Below are 16,387 nucleotides of genomic sequence, written 5' to 3' on the forward strand. Positions count from 1 at the left end.
CTGCCAGGCTTCTTCCACACTCTCTGGTCAGCTTTACATCCATTACATTCAGCAAAATGTTGTCAGATCAGCTTTCTAAATAATTTCATCTTTATCTAATTTCCCTGCTCAAAACTTTTCATTGTCTCCCAATTGTCTACAGGATAAAATGCCATTCTACCATATGGGAGAACTACTGTAATTCTCTGACCCCAACTTACCTCTCTAACCCAATTTCCTAATATTCCAAGGCAAACCCTATATTCTCTGTGGGTACAGTGGCTGTCTTGTTCATTTGTACCTCCACCCCTTTGTTTTTGCAATATTCTCTTCCTGGAATGCCTAACATTAATTATGGGCTTAAATTTTTGTTATTGCCATCACTATATGGACAGTCTACAAAGTACTTTCTCCATCTTTTCCCCAGTAAACTTGAAGCTTTTTGAGAGCAGGGACTGTTTCATTTTTCTAACAAAGGACTCTAGGACCTAAGACAATGCCTATCACAAAGCAGGTACTTAATAAATGTTGATTTAAATTGAAATGAAATGAATTCTTTGAATCCCAGGCATCTTTCAAGTCCTAATAGTCCCATTGCTTCCACAAAACCTTCTCTACATTGTTCTCTTGTTCCTCTGTATTCTTTCAATACTGGATATCTATAGTACTTGTAATAGTCTGTGATTTTTCTTTTTTTATTATGGGATTTTTCAAGCTGGATTTAGCACAGCCCTCTGATTTTGCAAATAAGGAGATTAAGGCCAGATATGTTTCTGGGCTCACATAACCTCTTCAGACTTTAGTCCTCTCATTCCAATTCCACATTAATAGAGGAAAATCAGAAAAGTTCTGAACTTAAAGTCACCAGATTTGAGTTTGAATCCCAAGGTCCATCACTTAGTATTTCTGTGACTTTGGCCAAGTCACTTAATTTCTGTGAACCTCAATCAATCAGTCAACATTTATTAAGAATCAACGATGTGCCAGGCACCATGCTAAGCACTGAGGATACAAAAAAAATCAAAAGAAGGCCTTTGCCTTTAAGGAGCTTGCAATCAAATGAGAGAGAAAACATGAAGGCAAACATATCCACAGGATAAATAGGACAGTGACAGTGTCAGAGAAGAGAATGGGGAGTGTTAAAGAGATACTGCAAAGGTGACATTGACAGGCCTTGGAAACAACTTGGTGATAGGGGTGGGTGAGAAATAGTGAGGAATCAGGGCTAACTTCTCATGACAGTTCATGAGCCTGAGAGGACTGGGAAAAACATATTGCCCTCTGCAATAATTGGGAAGGTAGGAGGGAGAAGGGTTGTAGAGGAAAACAATTATATTTTGGATATATTGAGTTCAAGATGTCTACTGGACATTTAGTTTCAGATGTAGGAAAGGAAATTAGAGATGTGATACTGGAGGTCAGCAGGGTGTTTGGGAGGGAAATAGATAGATCTGGAAATCAATAGCATAGAGATTATAATTTAATGCACGGGAACTGAGATTACCAAGCAAAGTCAAAAGAAGGAGAAAAGAGAGGAGAGGAATGTAGAAGACAAAAAAAGAGAAGGAGGAGAGAAAAGGGAAGAAGGGGGGAAGGGAAGTGTAAGAAAAACTCAGAGCTAACATTTAGGGATACCTGTGAGTACAGGGTGTCCTATAGAAGGAATGGGAAGTAGGTTGGCTTGGTTAGAACTTAAGGTGAATTGGGAATTAATACAAATTGTCAATTATATATATATATATATATATATATATATAACATATATATGTAAATATGTATATATATCCATATTTATAAAAACACATAATGATGACAATGCAACTGGTCTGTATTGAAAACATGGCTTTTTTCACCAAACAGAATCAGAATTTTTCTAATGGAAAGAAATATAAAGGGGGAGAGATTATTAGAAGGCACAGTTGTGCACTAAGAAGGGCTTGAATTTGGAGTCAGACCATCTAGATTGGAATCTTGGATCTACTACTCACAACATGAGTAGTCTTAGGCAAATCTCTTAACTCCTCTGAGCCTCAGTTTCTCATCAATGAAATGAGGGGGTTGGGTTAGCTGATCTCTGGGGTCTTTTCCAGCTCTGTGATCCAAGAAATGAACTCAATTCACAAGTGTTCCAGACAACAATCACATCATCACATTACCTTTACAAGACCCACTTCTGATATTCTTTTGGGGAGGTCATGGACAGGTCTGAAATGTTTTTATTATTAGATTTTCCTCCCCTGTGAATCAGTGAATCTTCAAATCCTTGCATTTAAGGTGGCTCACAGATTTCACAAAACTTCCTGTCCTTCAACCTACATTTCCATTTAGTAACTAGTTGTGTTGAAAAAAGAAAAAGGCTACTTTGTTAGCCTGTAACAAAGAGAACTGAATCTGAGAGGTCAAGGAGCAGTAACAAGAAAAGAGAACAGGCTCTGTACCTGTCAAAAGAAGGTAAAGTCACTTTTTAAAAAAAAAATTGACCTCACTGACAGGAGTAGTTCATTTTCCACGTGCCTCAGTGGAAAGCCAGTGGCAGAGCTTTCCATTGGAGGATTGCTAGCAAAGGTAATTCTTCCTCTATCTCCAAACCACCCCTTTGAGCCAAGACCAGAGATCATTATCGCTGGTGATTTCATTAAGTGGGACTGATATGGTTATGATTAAATTATAACAAAAAAGGAACCCTAAAAAGTGTACTCCATTTAAATCCTGCCAAGACCCAGTTTGGATTTATACTTGTCCAGAAATTTTTAAATTTCCATATTCTCACCCTTCTTGACACGTATCAAAAGGAAAACAGGTAAATGGATGGATGGATGGATTATTGAATGGATGAAAGAACCAATGAATGAATGAGCATTTATTTAGCACGTCTATGTGCAAAATACTATGCTTAACCCTCAGAATACAAAAGTTTCTTTTGCACATGATTATCATCTATCTAAATGGTTAGTGCTTTGTCTTTTGCCATTTTTTAATCCTATATGTGGATCTCTACTCATTTTTAAAGGAATTTTAAACATTTTTTTTAATTTTCTAGTTAGTTTTTTCTGACACCTCATTTTCAATATGGGTAAAGAATGCAAATATTCACCAGATCACAGACATAAAGTTGAAATAGCTGCCTTAGAGGATGTCAAATCCCATCCTCTCATTTTTTCTAGAAGGTACCAAGTCCAGAGAGGTCAAATAACTTGCTCAGCAGAAGACAACTATGAAGTGACTAAACCAGAATTTAAACTCTGTCCCTTTGACAACAAATTCAGACTTTTATTTCCTTAAATCATCTCATGTACCCACCGTGTATGAGGTCCACTTAAGCATTGTGGAGTCTACAAAAAAGAAGATTGATTCCCTCTACCCCTCCCATTAGACCAATGCCTGGTTTAGAGTAAATATTTTTATTAAATGTTTTCTTTATCTCTCTGTGGAGGGAAGAGGGGTTGATATCAGATTCTTCGTTCTGATTAATTGTTCAAGCGCCATATTGGAGATACAATTAAAGAGCTTTGATGGTGGGAAAGCATACGGTCATAGGAGCATAAATATCGAGTGGGAAGAGCAATTAGAGGACATTTAATTTAATTTAATCTATTCATTTTATAGAGGAGGGAACAGAAGCTAAAAATGAAATATTTTTCAAAATGTCACATAGTAGGAAAGCTAGGATTTAAACCCCAGTCCTCTAACTCCAGGTCCAGCATGGTTGGAATATAAGTCAAATTGCAAAGGATAGAAATCCTCACTCTGAAGGCTTCCTGGAGGAGGTAAAATTTTGTCCAGAACTTAAAGAATAAATGGGTAACATCTAGGAGATTGAATGGGGTACTCTGGACAGAGGGATTAGCATCATCCAAGACAGGATGGTAAGTAAACATAAAATATGTGTGAAGCATTATTTTAAGTAGAACATAGAGAAAAACCTGAAAGAAGAATGAAATTCAAAGCTAAAAGAGTGAGGACAATGAGATGAAGGATGGTCTTGAATGCCAGGCTACATAATTTATTTTCTCCAGTGTAACCAATTAGAAATCACTGGGATTTTTGAGCAGGATAATTGAATTTGAGGTTCTACATAAAATAGACAAAGTCAGAAGTCTTGATTTTGTTTTAATCTGGATTACACTGGAGTACGGGGAGAAAAGGGCAGAGAATATTGTAGACTTTTAATGTCAATAATTTAGTGAGAAGAATCAATGCAATCAATGCAGATTGACAATATCTGCAATTTATGGCTCTATACTACAGCCTGGGACACTAAGATATGAATGCCAAACAATGTCAGTAATGTGACTTGAACCTAAATCCTTTGACCTCTAAGACCAGTTTATTCATATATATATATATATATATATATATATATATATATATTTACATATATATATATTTACATGTATTTGCATTTGTAGAGATAGATGGATAGATATGGATATATAACATATATATATATATAAATATATGTTTGTATCTATATATCTATCTATAGCTACCTATCTGTGTATATGTAGATATAAGCACGATATAGTATTAGATTTGGGAACAAAGATATCTAGTTTTGTCTTACCTATAACCCATAGTAGGTATATGGCCCTAGTTTCTTATATTCTCTTAATGTCTGATACAACTCCTTAGAATTTATCCAAAATGAAAAGATCACAGGACTTGGAATTGGGGGAGAGGATTGTTTTAAGTCCTGACTCTGGCAACTCTGCCACATCACTTACATTCTTTGGGTCTCAGTTTCTACATTTCTAAAATGAAGGATTCAAACTAAGTCCCTTTCCAGCTCTAAATCTATGATATATTAAGGTATAAAGGGGATGTAATCTTCATTGATGAAGGGAGTTTCTCCAATCAAGATTTACTCTACCAAAAATAACAGATCAATTATCTATGTCTTTGTACATATTTGGAAGGCACACTAATAGACAATGTTCTATAATAATGATTTTCTGGGATCATAGCTCTGGTCTCCTTTCAAGCCTACAAATAAGAAATGTTGACATTCCCAGGACTTTAAGCTTCTGGGTTTTAATAGACAAAAAAAAATTCACATACCTGTTTTATTGAAATTGCAGAAATGGCTTGTCTGAAGCCATTACATTTTGCATTTGTGGATTTGACACTCTGTTCTTTGATATAGCTTTTTAAAGTTTATCATTCAAAGAATACATGGAACATAAATATGACAGATTCAATTTGTGGGCAATTAACTGCACTTTCCCTACCTAGGGCTCATACCTGGAGAAGATGAACTCATCTGCTTGAGAAAACAAGTAACTGTCCTTTCTCATAACTGGAAAGAACTATTAAAAGGCATGTGATAGAAAAAGCCAATCTGCCAACCAATGGGCATTTATTATATCAAGTGCTTACCACTGTGCCAGGCAAAATACTAGATATACAAAGAAAAGCAAGAATAGTCACTGCTTTCAAAGAGTTTACATTCTGATGGGAGAGACAACTGTACAGATGGAAATATATGTACATATATATTACCAAAAAATGTCCTCAAACTTTATAAAGAAAAGCATATGTTGTCTCATGTTTTCAATAACAATGTGATTCTGGATTTGTCACTGCTTGATGAAGTCTGACAACATAATTACATTTGCATTGTACAGCTTGTGCATGAAGTTTATTTCTTAATAGAATTTCCTCCTCCAGTCTGTAAAAGTAAAGAGGATCTCTGTGTCCTCAAAATCTATTTTCATGGGAAAGAAAGAAAACTGTGGTACTAATGAGTTGTAATCACAATTCATTCTCTTCTCTTCTCTCTCTCTCTCTCTCTCTCTCTCTCTCTCTCTCTCTCTCTCTTTCTCTCTCTCTCTCTCCTGTATCTGTCTCTTTATCTTTCTCTGTGTTTGTATGTCTGTCTCTTTCTCCCTCTCCCCTCTTCCTCTATCTCATTCTTTCTCCCTCTCTCTAGCTTCCATAGTGATTGGAAAATGGTGGTGTGAGATGGAGCCATGTCTTGAAGGAGAAGAATGTAAGACTCTTCCTGATAATTCTGGATGGATGTGTGCAACTGGCAATAAGATCAAGACCACACGAGTAAGTGACTTTATAGCAGTTTACTTGCCAAAGTACACAAGATAGTTCATTTCTTATATATGTCCCATATATGTGTTCCAAGACAGGCCCAAACAGGGATAAGGGGTGTTGATGACTCAGAAGTTTGATACTCCAAAAGTCCTATGTCATATATCTCTCAAAACATTGAACAAGAAAAAACAACATTTATGGTCTTGTTAAATGTCTTTGCTTCCAAATTGAAATGGAAAGTTGAAGGATAAGATAATTGTTTAAATAAGTCAAACATCACATCTTTGAACAATGCAACACGGTATTGGTCTAAATTTTTCAGATGAGTGCTTAAACATTATAGTACAGATTCTTGTCATTCATCCATTCACTGAGGACTGTTATATGGTAAAGTGAACAGAGAATTGAAGTAGGAGCCAAGAACGAGGTTCAGCTTCTATCATGGACACTTACTAGCTACCTGACTCTAGGGATAAATTCACCTCCAGTTTCCTCATCTGTAAACCTGGGCTGGTGATAATTCCTATTTCCCATGGATTGTTGTGAAGATCAAATCAAAAAAAAACAAAATAAAAGAACCCTTTGTAAACTTTTAAGTACTATGAGAATTCTAGCTATTACTGATTCAACAAGTATTTATACAGTACCTGCAGAGTTCCAGGCATGCAAGATCTTGAGGTGGGTGCAAAAACAAAAATTAGAATGGTCCTGACCTTCAACAAAACATCACCACACTTTGCTGGTCTATTAAAACTGAAGTGAACTATAGTGCAATTTTTAACTTAAAAGCTTTTTATGAAAAAATAAAAAGCTAATTTCTTCATTGCTGATATTTCATATCTTTTGGCATATATTGAATTTTCTTAAAGCAGGAACAACCTATAGAAATGCCAATTGGTTTGAGCTTCTGCTACCACCAATATCATGTTTAGAATGGAATCTTCTTAGGAGAAAGAAATTGGTTTGTTTCTTGTCTTTGTGCCTGCAGTACTAAGCACGACATCTGGCATATAAGCATTTAATAAATGCTTGTTGATTTATTGATCATTTGATTAATTTACTGAAAGGGACTGTTTTATTGGTTTTCCCATATCCAGTGTCTAGCTCATTTGATGCTTGCTCCATAGTATGTGCTTAATAAATACATGTTAAAATGAATTCAATTGCATTGAATTCGAGGTTATATCAAGATGTCAAGGAGCTAAGAGTCCACGGATACAGAGATTTCCTCCACCAACTCATAACTAATTTCAGTGCTAACTTAATCAATGTCTATTTATAGATACCTCTACAGCTCTAACAAGTTAAGTGACCCACCCATGGCACTGCCAATAACAGATGCAGAATGTCAACCTACATCTTTGAGACATCAACTCTGACTCTAACATCCAAAATAGTAGCTCACAATTACCTATACCCAATTTTTTCTAACTTTTTTGTGAAACTTAATTAGATAATTATGCTCCATTCAACCAACTCTACTACACTTAGAAATGTTAAATCAACTCTAAAAAGAAAAACACAAATGAAGCTTCATTCAACAGGAGTTGTTTGGGGACAGAAGGGAAGATGACAAGGAAAAGCCTCCAGACAATTGTCCAGTTAGGTAGCGCCTCTCCCACACCTTCATTTCACTTGATGCTCTGTCCAGAAATGACTTCAGAGGCAATGCAGTCTCATTAATATTCATCTATGGGCTCTCCTGCAGCTCAATATGGATTGTTTTATTTCATTTAAATGAGATACCTACTGACCTGAGTGCTCAGAAATGAGAATTGTTCCTGTCACCGGCCCACAGGAACCATTTTAATTAGTGGCATCAGGGCGGATGCTAGGGCTTCCTTTAGTTACATTTGACTTGGAAAGAATTTTCCTAAAAAATCAAAGATGCTTTTATAAAGTGATTTTGTTTAAGCTCTCATAACTTGTGACTTCTTTGCCACTACTCAATGCCCACTGGGCTTGGAAGTATTGATTTGTTTTGTAGCCACGATGTTGCTCTTTTATTGCCCAATGCCAATTTTCTTCTGTGTTTAAAAACTGGAATGTCATTTTTATTAAAAAATAAATATATCAAGAAGTAGAAAGAACATTTAACCCAGACATCAGAAGACCAGGATTCTAGTCTTTACTCTGTGAACATTGCATCACTGGATCTCACTTTTCTTATGTGTGAAATCAGAGTTCAACTAGAAGATTTCTAAGATCACCCCTAGTTTTAACATTGTGAGATTCTATGAAACTTTGGAAGTCATTCAAGAGGGTAGTAATGAGAACCTGTACCTGGGAGGTGACAATGGGAACTGAGAAGGGATCAGTAGTATGAATCTTCCTGTTTCCTCTCTCTCCCTCTTTCATGCTTAATAGTTCTGCCATATTTATTTTCCATATATATAAAAATCTGCTTATGGTACGTACCTCTGCAGAAAACTCCATACTTCCCCACTGAATGTAGTAATTTCAAACTCCATGACATTCAAGGACCACATTCTCATTCTATTCCCTTCAATGTAATTTTCACAGGGCTAAACTTCACTCATTTCCATTCCCAATCCATGAGACTTTAATCATCTTTGTCCCTTTGTTTACCTTAATCCCTACTTGTCTATCTGATCTTTCTTTAAAATCCACTTTAAATGTAGTCTCCTTCCAGGAATTTTTTTTTATATATCCTAGAGGTTAATCATCATCCCTCTTAGGTATTACTACCTAGTTTATACTTCTCTTGTGACCTTTAATATTTGTGACCTTTTTGTAATTATACTTACTTAGAATACCTTCAGGTCTCATCAGTAGGCTAAAATTTCCAAGAAGACTACAGACTATGCTTTACCTAAACTTTGTATCTCCCCCAGCACAGCACACAATAACCATTCAATAATTTTATGTTGAATATAAAGCCCAAATCAGTGCATACTTTTCATAATGGAAACAAGTAAAATTCCCTGAAGCACTAAATAGCACAATATCTGGCTCTTTTCAACAGTGAGGTGATTCAGGCCAGTTCCAATAGACTTGTGATGGAAAGAGCCGTCTGTATCCAGAAAGAGGACTCTGGGAACTGAGTGTGGATCACAATATAGTATTTTCAACTTTTGTTATAATTTCTTTGCTTTTTTTCTTTCTTGGTTTTTTATTTTTGATCTGATTTTTATTGTGCAGCATGATAAATGTGGAAATAAGTTTAGAAGAACTTATTAAATAGGCTACACCTATTTAAACTATATTGGATTACTTGCTATCTGTTACAAGGTTTTGCAAGCATGAATGTTAAAACAGTCTTTGCATGTATTTTGAAAATAAAAAGTTATTATTAAAAATAAATATAACAATATCTTTGAGATAAAATATAGATGAGATGAAAAGTTGAGCTAATTTTTTATATTTATATAATTATATTATATGTAATTATACATATTATACATTATTAATGATATATTATGTATCCTTTGAAACATTAAATCAAGAATTTATTATGTGCCAGGAACCATGAGAAAAAAAATAATCAACCTCCTTCTCTCAAGGATCTTAATTATATCAGGGTCAACAAATACATATATAAATACAGAATAAATACAAAAGAGATTCAAGATGGTTAAACATAAGGTAATCAGAAAGATACTGGGCAACTCTGTAAAATAGTGAATAGAGTGCTGGACCTAATAGTAAGAAAATCTAGTCTCAGACAGTTAATGACTGTATTAACCTAGGCAAGTCACTTACCCTTGTTTGTGTCAGTCTGTAAAATGAGCTAGAGAAAGAAAATCACTATAAATAGTATAGTAAAGTGTAGAAAATTGCCAAGAAAATTACAAAAGGGATCATGAAGAGTTGGGCACCATTAAAAACAATTAAACAAAAGAAAGACTATTGCATTAGTCATTTGGAGGGGAAGGAAATATTTCTTACATCTTGCAATAAAAGTAAAAAGATTTATAGTTACATGACCTGAGTAGAATTCCTTATAAAGCCATTCCTGGACCAAAGGCCCAAAGTCTGAAGACTAACACTATCCTTTATTGCTTGAGTGATTTAGAGCAAATCATCTCATCTCTGAGTATTTCAGGAAACACTGACATATAGGAGAACATTGAAAAGAAGGTGATCAGGTGATTTGAGTATCATTTAAGGGCACTAGGAACGTTTCCTATGGAAGAACCTTGGGGAGCATCAACCTCTTTCACTCAGAATTTGCCCTGCTGGTGAACAAGGGCCTGAAACCCCTACCTTCTCCAGATCTCCCCATGATTACTCAGTCCCCCCTTCCAGATAGGAAAAAATCTACACTCAAGCAAACTCTACCACCAATACACGATTACAAGTTGAATGACCACTTGTTTAATTGTAGAGAGATAATTATTTCAAATAGGTTGAATTAGAAGGCATCTGAGGTCCCTTCTACCTCTTAAGTTCTGAAACTCTGTTAACTCTCATAAGTAAGTGATACAGTAAATAGAATGATGGGCCTGGAGCCAGGAAAACCTGTTTCAATTCCAGCTTAAGTTGCTTACTAAATATGTGATCCTGGGTAAGTCATTTAACCTGTTTGCCTATGTTCCTCAACTATAAAACAGGGGTGTTAGCAGCTTGTATTTCAAAGGATTGTTGTGGGGATTAATTGGAACAATATTTGTAAAATACACAGCACTGCACCTCGTGGATAGTAGATAATACATAAATGTTTATTCCCTTTCCCTACCTCCATAAAAATTCAGAGATTTTACCCAGACCAATTTCTTGCACATAGTAGGTACTCAGCACATTTTCAGTAGATGTTGCTGATTGAATTAAACCTTCAAAACACACAAGTAATTCCTGCACACTTAGGTATTGGACAATGGTGAGGAGAGAATGGTGGGTGACATGCTCCCAAGATCTCATTCTGTTCAATTATACAATGATCATCTGATTTTCTTACTGGCCTCCTTAAATTTACACCAAAATTCAGAATGACAAAGAGCCAAAATGGCATCATTAAGAACAGATCCCTCCACTTCCTCATTTCCCTTTTTTAACAGGTTTGCTAAACTAGAAGAAATGTGGTAACATACTTTTTTTTCTAGACTTTAACAAAGCTTTTAATAATAATTCTAATAGTGTTCTTGTGGAGGACATAGAGAGCTACATAAAAGCCCTTCAAACACTTGAAGAAAGCCCTCTTCTTCATCCCTCCTATCCCTTCTTTTCAACTAATCCTCCAACAAGCCTATGAGAAATATTTAGTAAATAATATCACCCCATTAAATTAATTAATCTCTTTATTTTTATCTCTTGCATATATACAAATGGCAAATTATTTTTCTTTTTATTTATTTCTTGTGTGAATATAAATAGTAAACTCTATAATCTTTTGTCTTTAATATTGAACTGGAAATAAGGGAAGGGTTCTAAAAACAAAGGGATATGGGGAATTAAAAAAGGTTGGAAACTCTTCTCTTTGCCACTCTTAAAGCAACCTGCATTTGCTATATAACCATGTTGAGTCATACGAGGTTTGAAGTTAACTAAAATACCTGTGTGCTTTTCACATGAATTGGTGTCTGATCATACCTTTTCGCCAGTGAAGTTCATTTTTTTTCAAGCCAAGTGAGGACTTTGCATTTATTACTGTAAAATTTCTCCATATTATATTTGTCTCAATAATCTAACCTGTCAAGATCTTCTTTAATCATGAATGAAAAACTCAATGACAACTTCATAGGTCATGCCTGCAAATGAACACACACTTTCTTCTTTGGTGCTTTTACCCAGAAGCAGAGCAATAACAACACTAGTTAACATTAAGGTTTGCATAAGGCTTTAATATATTTTCTCATTTGACTTTCACAGCAGTTCTTAAAGTTAAAAGTTAAAGTACAACTTATCACAAAAGTCTTCCTTTCTTATAGAGTGATAGATTATTTATAATAATTTACTCTTTTTTTCATCAATTGCAGATTCATCCAAGAACCTAATGGAGCCACTCTTTGGATGTAGTGAAAGGAAGCCACCACTACATAGGAAACAACATTTAAAAATTCAAACCATCTTAAGCATTTTCAAGCCAAATGGATTTCTTATTTGCACTCTGACTGGTTACCAGCTAATCACAGTGTTTTCACTGTGTGTAATGAAATGTCCTATGGTGAAAACACCCAGGGTTTTGTCAGCGTGGCAGAAGAAAACATGGAAGTTTCGGGGTTTTTGTGATTATGAAGTATGAACAACTGTCTTATAATTTGGAGCTACAGTTTACTTTCTACCATTTAAAATATATATATAATATTTTGAAATATAACATATTCTCTTCAAGAAACAAACAGTACCACATGCCAGTGCAGCTTACATACCATGTTTTTTTTGTTTGTTTGTTTGGGGTTTTTTGGTTGGTTTGCTTCATTTTTTTTTCTAATGGGATGGAAGACCTTTGGAGAAACTCAGCAATCACACCAACATGGTCAACAGTAGATGGTCTCCTGGAATTCAAGGAAGCACCAAGATCCTTCATCAAGAGCTTCCTTCTGTTTCTACTCAATCATTCAAGGAAATCCATGGCTATCTTTTCCTGTGTTCTGAAGGCTTTCTCCCTTGTGCAATACTAGCATGCTGGCTTTGCTCTCATAACCATACTTTGTATTCAATTGATATATGATGACTTCTTAACCTCTTCGAGGAAAATATTTTTAGAATTATTAGCTACTCCAGTAAGGAGACGATGAAGATTCTCAAGGAAGTGGCTATTTGATGCTCTTAGGACTCAGGCAGAGTTGGGGTGGATCATGTTTCCCTTCTTCATGATGCCGTGTAAATACAATGCCTAAAGACTTTGTAGAGCTGTCCTCATCTGCAGTAAAATTCCTCTAACTCCAGAGTTGGCCATTTACTCCCTGCCGTGGTTGAGTTCCACATCATTTTGTGGCATTCTGCTTTTTGATAATATTTGGGACAGCTTTCTTTGGAGGGTTCTGGGGCATAGGCCATAATTCCAGGAGAGGAAAAGTTGGGGAATGAAACCATCTTCATTATTCATTCCATGAATAATTGATCAAACTTCTGAAAGTGAAAAGTATCTTCTGTCGAATTCAAATTAACCCTTTTTATAAAATATGTTGTTGCTTTTGACTTTATCCTCTATGGGCCTCCCTAACCTGCTTTAACTTAGGTCATGGTAACAGCCCAGTTTAAGGTCTGAAAATCAGTAAACATCTGCCAAAAGTTTTGCCCTTCCTCCTTGCAACCACTTCTATCCCTCACATTTTGAGAATCAATAGTCCCTCGGATAATAACACTCTTCCAATCAGTACGATGTAGTATCTGAACTCATTTTCTGGAGGCTTTGAACAGTAGTGCCCAATGTATGACAAATAGCATAGAACAGTAGATAGAGGGTCAGCCCTACAGACAGGAAGCCCTGAGGGTCAAGTCTCACTTTTCAGTGTGCTATCAAATATTTAACATATATCTCTCTGAAAAGGTGTGACATATTAAATTTAATATGCATTCTTACCATTTTCTCCATAACTGTCTCAAGTCTAGACAAAACAATAAATCAGGCCATTTTATACCTTGCTTATTTCCAAAGTATAAATGCCCATAGTGAAAATTATTCATGGGCTGTCCTGAGCTCTGTGAAACTAGCTCTTGATTCAAGATTAACACTGATTCTGTCACATACTGGTTGGATGATCATTTAACCTCCCAGGATCCCAGATAACTCTCTAACTTACAAGAAAGCTGCTCATTTGTAGTGATGATTTGCAAATTTAATCACAAATCTGTTAAAAAAAACAAAAAAATCTAAAATAACAAAAATAAAAATTTATAAACCTTTTTTCTGCCCCCTCTAAAAATATGCTAACATCCCCTTCTTTTAAAGAATATCCCATCTGCTTTTCTAATCAAAATATAAGATTAGCTTTTCATTTTCTTCAATAAAATTTGTTATAAAAATTCTCATTTAAAAAAGATATCTTTCCATATTGCTTGCTTCTATTTATATGTTTATTTCCAGACTTATCTCTAGATCTCATGTCATCAGTGCCTCATATTATATCAATAACATAGCAAGTACATGATCAAGTTTGTCATACCCAGCCTCCAGTGAAGTTGAAGGTCCATCATCTCTACAACTTTGTCTTGAGCATTAACTGATTGAATATACTCACTGACCATTTATGGATTAATTGGGCTTATTAAATGAACAGAAAAGGAAAGGAAGTTGCATGGGAAGACCTGCCTCTGAATCTAGTCTCAAACACAAATGAATTGCGTGACCTTGGGGATAATTACTATTGGTATGTCTTCATTTATATGATTGAAATTGATTAATCAATTAATAGTTGATTAACCAGCAATTGTGTGTCAAGAATTGTGCTAGATTCCTAACAAGAAAAAAAAGCAATTATAAAACAGGTTGGGCCCTCAAAAAGCTTACACTCTACTAAAGTAACACATTCAGTGCTCCATGAAGCTTACCCTGTACACCAAGTATACTTATCCCCCTCAACTGACAACACAAGAGAACCTAAGGCAGAATCACACAAATGTTAATAGAGTCTCCATTCATCAGGGAGGCCATATTGCGTTCTGTGCTGTTTTAAAAGAGCATCCCCTTCTAAAGCAGGAGAAACATCAGATAAATATTTGTAACTATAGTCAAATTCACTTTACTTTTGTCTACCTCTCTTCTATAATTGTGCAAACCCATCAAGTTGTGCTTCAATTTATCATATACAAGTTGGGAAGATCTAAAATTCAGTAAACACCATCTGCCTATTAATTCTGAGCATTTTATGGTATAAAGACCTGATCCAATATCTCTGGTAATAAAGAGCTCAGTGTGTGGTCTAATTAATACTGATGTTGAGATTGTACAAAGAGTGTGATTAAATATGTTAAATGATATGATGATATTAAATGAAAATATGTTCAGTGATGGGGAACATGGCATAATGGCCAATCTTGGAGGCATCAATCAATTGATCAAGCATTCATTAAGTATTTATATGATGTCAGGTATTGTGTAAAGACCCAAGTTCAAGTCCTGTCTCTGACACTTATTAGTTCTGTGGCCATTGGGCATTCACTTAACCTCTCAGTGCAAAACAAGTCTTTAAGACTATAAGTTATAGAAAGGAAGCTATCCTGAATGTATTGACAATGCTGCCCTTAACAATTAAAGGCTGTCAGCATAGTGAATAGAGCACCAGGTATGCAACAAGGAAGGCCCAGGTTCAAATTCCACTTCTAATAAATACTTATTTGCTTTGTGAACCTGGACAAGGCATTTAACCTTTTAGTGCCTCGGGCAACTCCCTAGAACTTAATCTATTATGATATAAATTACAGTCTACATTGGTAGAAGTTTCCACACAAGGCAGGTCCAGGACTAACAAAATGACATATTTTTCACTATTTTGTGTCTATTAAATTGTTGTTCCCAAAAATGACAAGTTTAATCGGCAGGAATCATAGCAATGATGAGAAAATCTGGTCTAGTCAGTAGGTGTGGTGTCCTAGGCGAAGATGTTCATAGTTAATTTTTGGTGACTGATGTTTTCATGTTATTGAAATTATAGATTAATGAACTTTACAAGAATATTCGGAACTTTATGACTTCATATTTTTCTATTAAAATTATTAAGACTGTGTTTAACCATCATATAATTTAAATGAATACTGCATTTCAAAAAGACTCTAACTTTCTTATACAATGTACTGATTTTATGGTCCAATTATGTCACAGTATAATTGTAATTCATAGGTAAGGTAAGGAGTACATAAAAATATTTAGCATTGAGAAGTCCATTTATCTCCCTGAAGTGGGTATCTACATACGTAAAACAATAGCATGGTTCAGCATAAGAGAAATTACATATACATTCCACTTTCCACAAGTGTGAAATAGGGCCAATCCTCTCTCACCTCATTTTAGTCAGCTATAGAATAATATACTAGATGGTAGATTAGATAATGAACTAGATGACACTTACGATCCCTTTCAGCTCTAAAGCTCTGATTTCCTTATTCTTGCTTGCTCAGTTTTGGGGTTTTGGTTTATTTACATTGAAAACAAATTTTTAAGAAAAGTGTCATCACTATCTAAATTTTGGTGCAGTAGGGTAAAATCCTAGTTGCCCCACCTTAGTTGATACTGTATTGTTAGGGAAAGAAGGCTCAATTTGGAATCAAACATTCACTGACTGCTATCCCTTAGATTTATCTTGGACAAATCACTCTGGACCTCAGTTCCCTCATTTGTAAAATGAGTACAGTTGAACTAAATGATCTTGGATGTCACTCTCATTTCTAAACCCCTGAATCTATGATCATGTCATAATAGGAATATCTTTTTTTTTTTATTTAATAGCCTTTTATTTACAGG

The 16,387-nt window shown here is 35.2% G+C and overlaps 1 protein-coding gene across 1 annotated transcript in view; it reads left to right on the forward strand.

Annotated features, from left to right (window-relative positions):
* TAFA1 (TAFA chemokine like family member 1) overlaps positions 1-15,939 on the forward strand; it is a 525,382-nt gene extending 509,443 nt beyond the window's left edge. Inside the window, exons 4-5 of the mRNA XM_003762355.3 lie at positions 5,909-6,033; positions 11,961-15,939. Coding sequence (XP_003762403.1) covers positions 5,909-6,033; positions 11,961-11,978 — 143 coding nt within the window. The 3' untranslated portion in view covers positions 11,979-15,939. The remainder of the gene's footprint in view (positions 1-5,908; positions 6,034-11,960) is intronic.
* The last annotated feature ends 448 nt before the right edge of the window (positions 15,940-16,387 follow it).

This window comes from Sarcophilus harrisii, chromosome 1, assembly GCF_902635505.1.
Source record: "Sarcophilus harrisii chromosome 1, mSarHar1.11, whole genome shotgun sequence".
Lineage (NCBI taxonomy): Eukaryota > Metazoa > Chordata > Mammalia > Dasyuromorphia > Dasyuridae > Sarcophilus > Sarcophilus harrisii.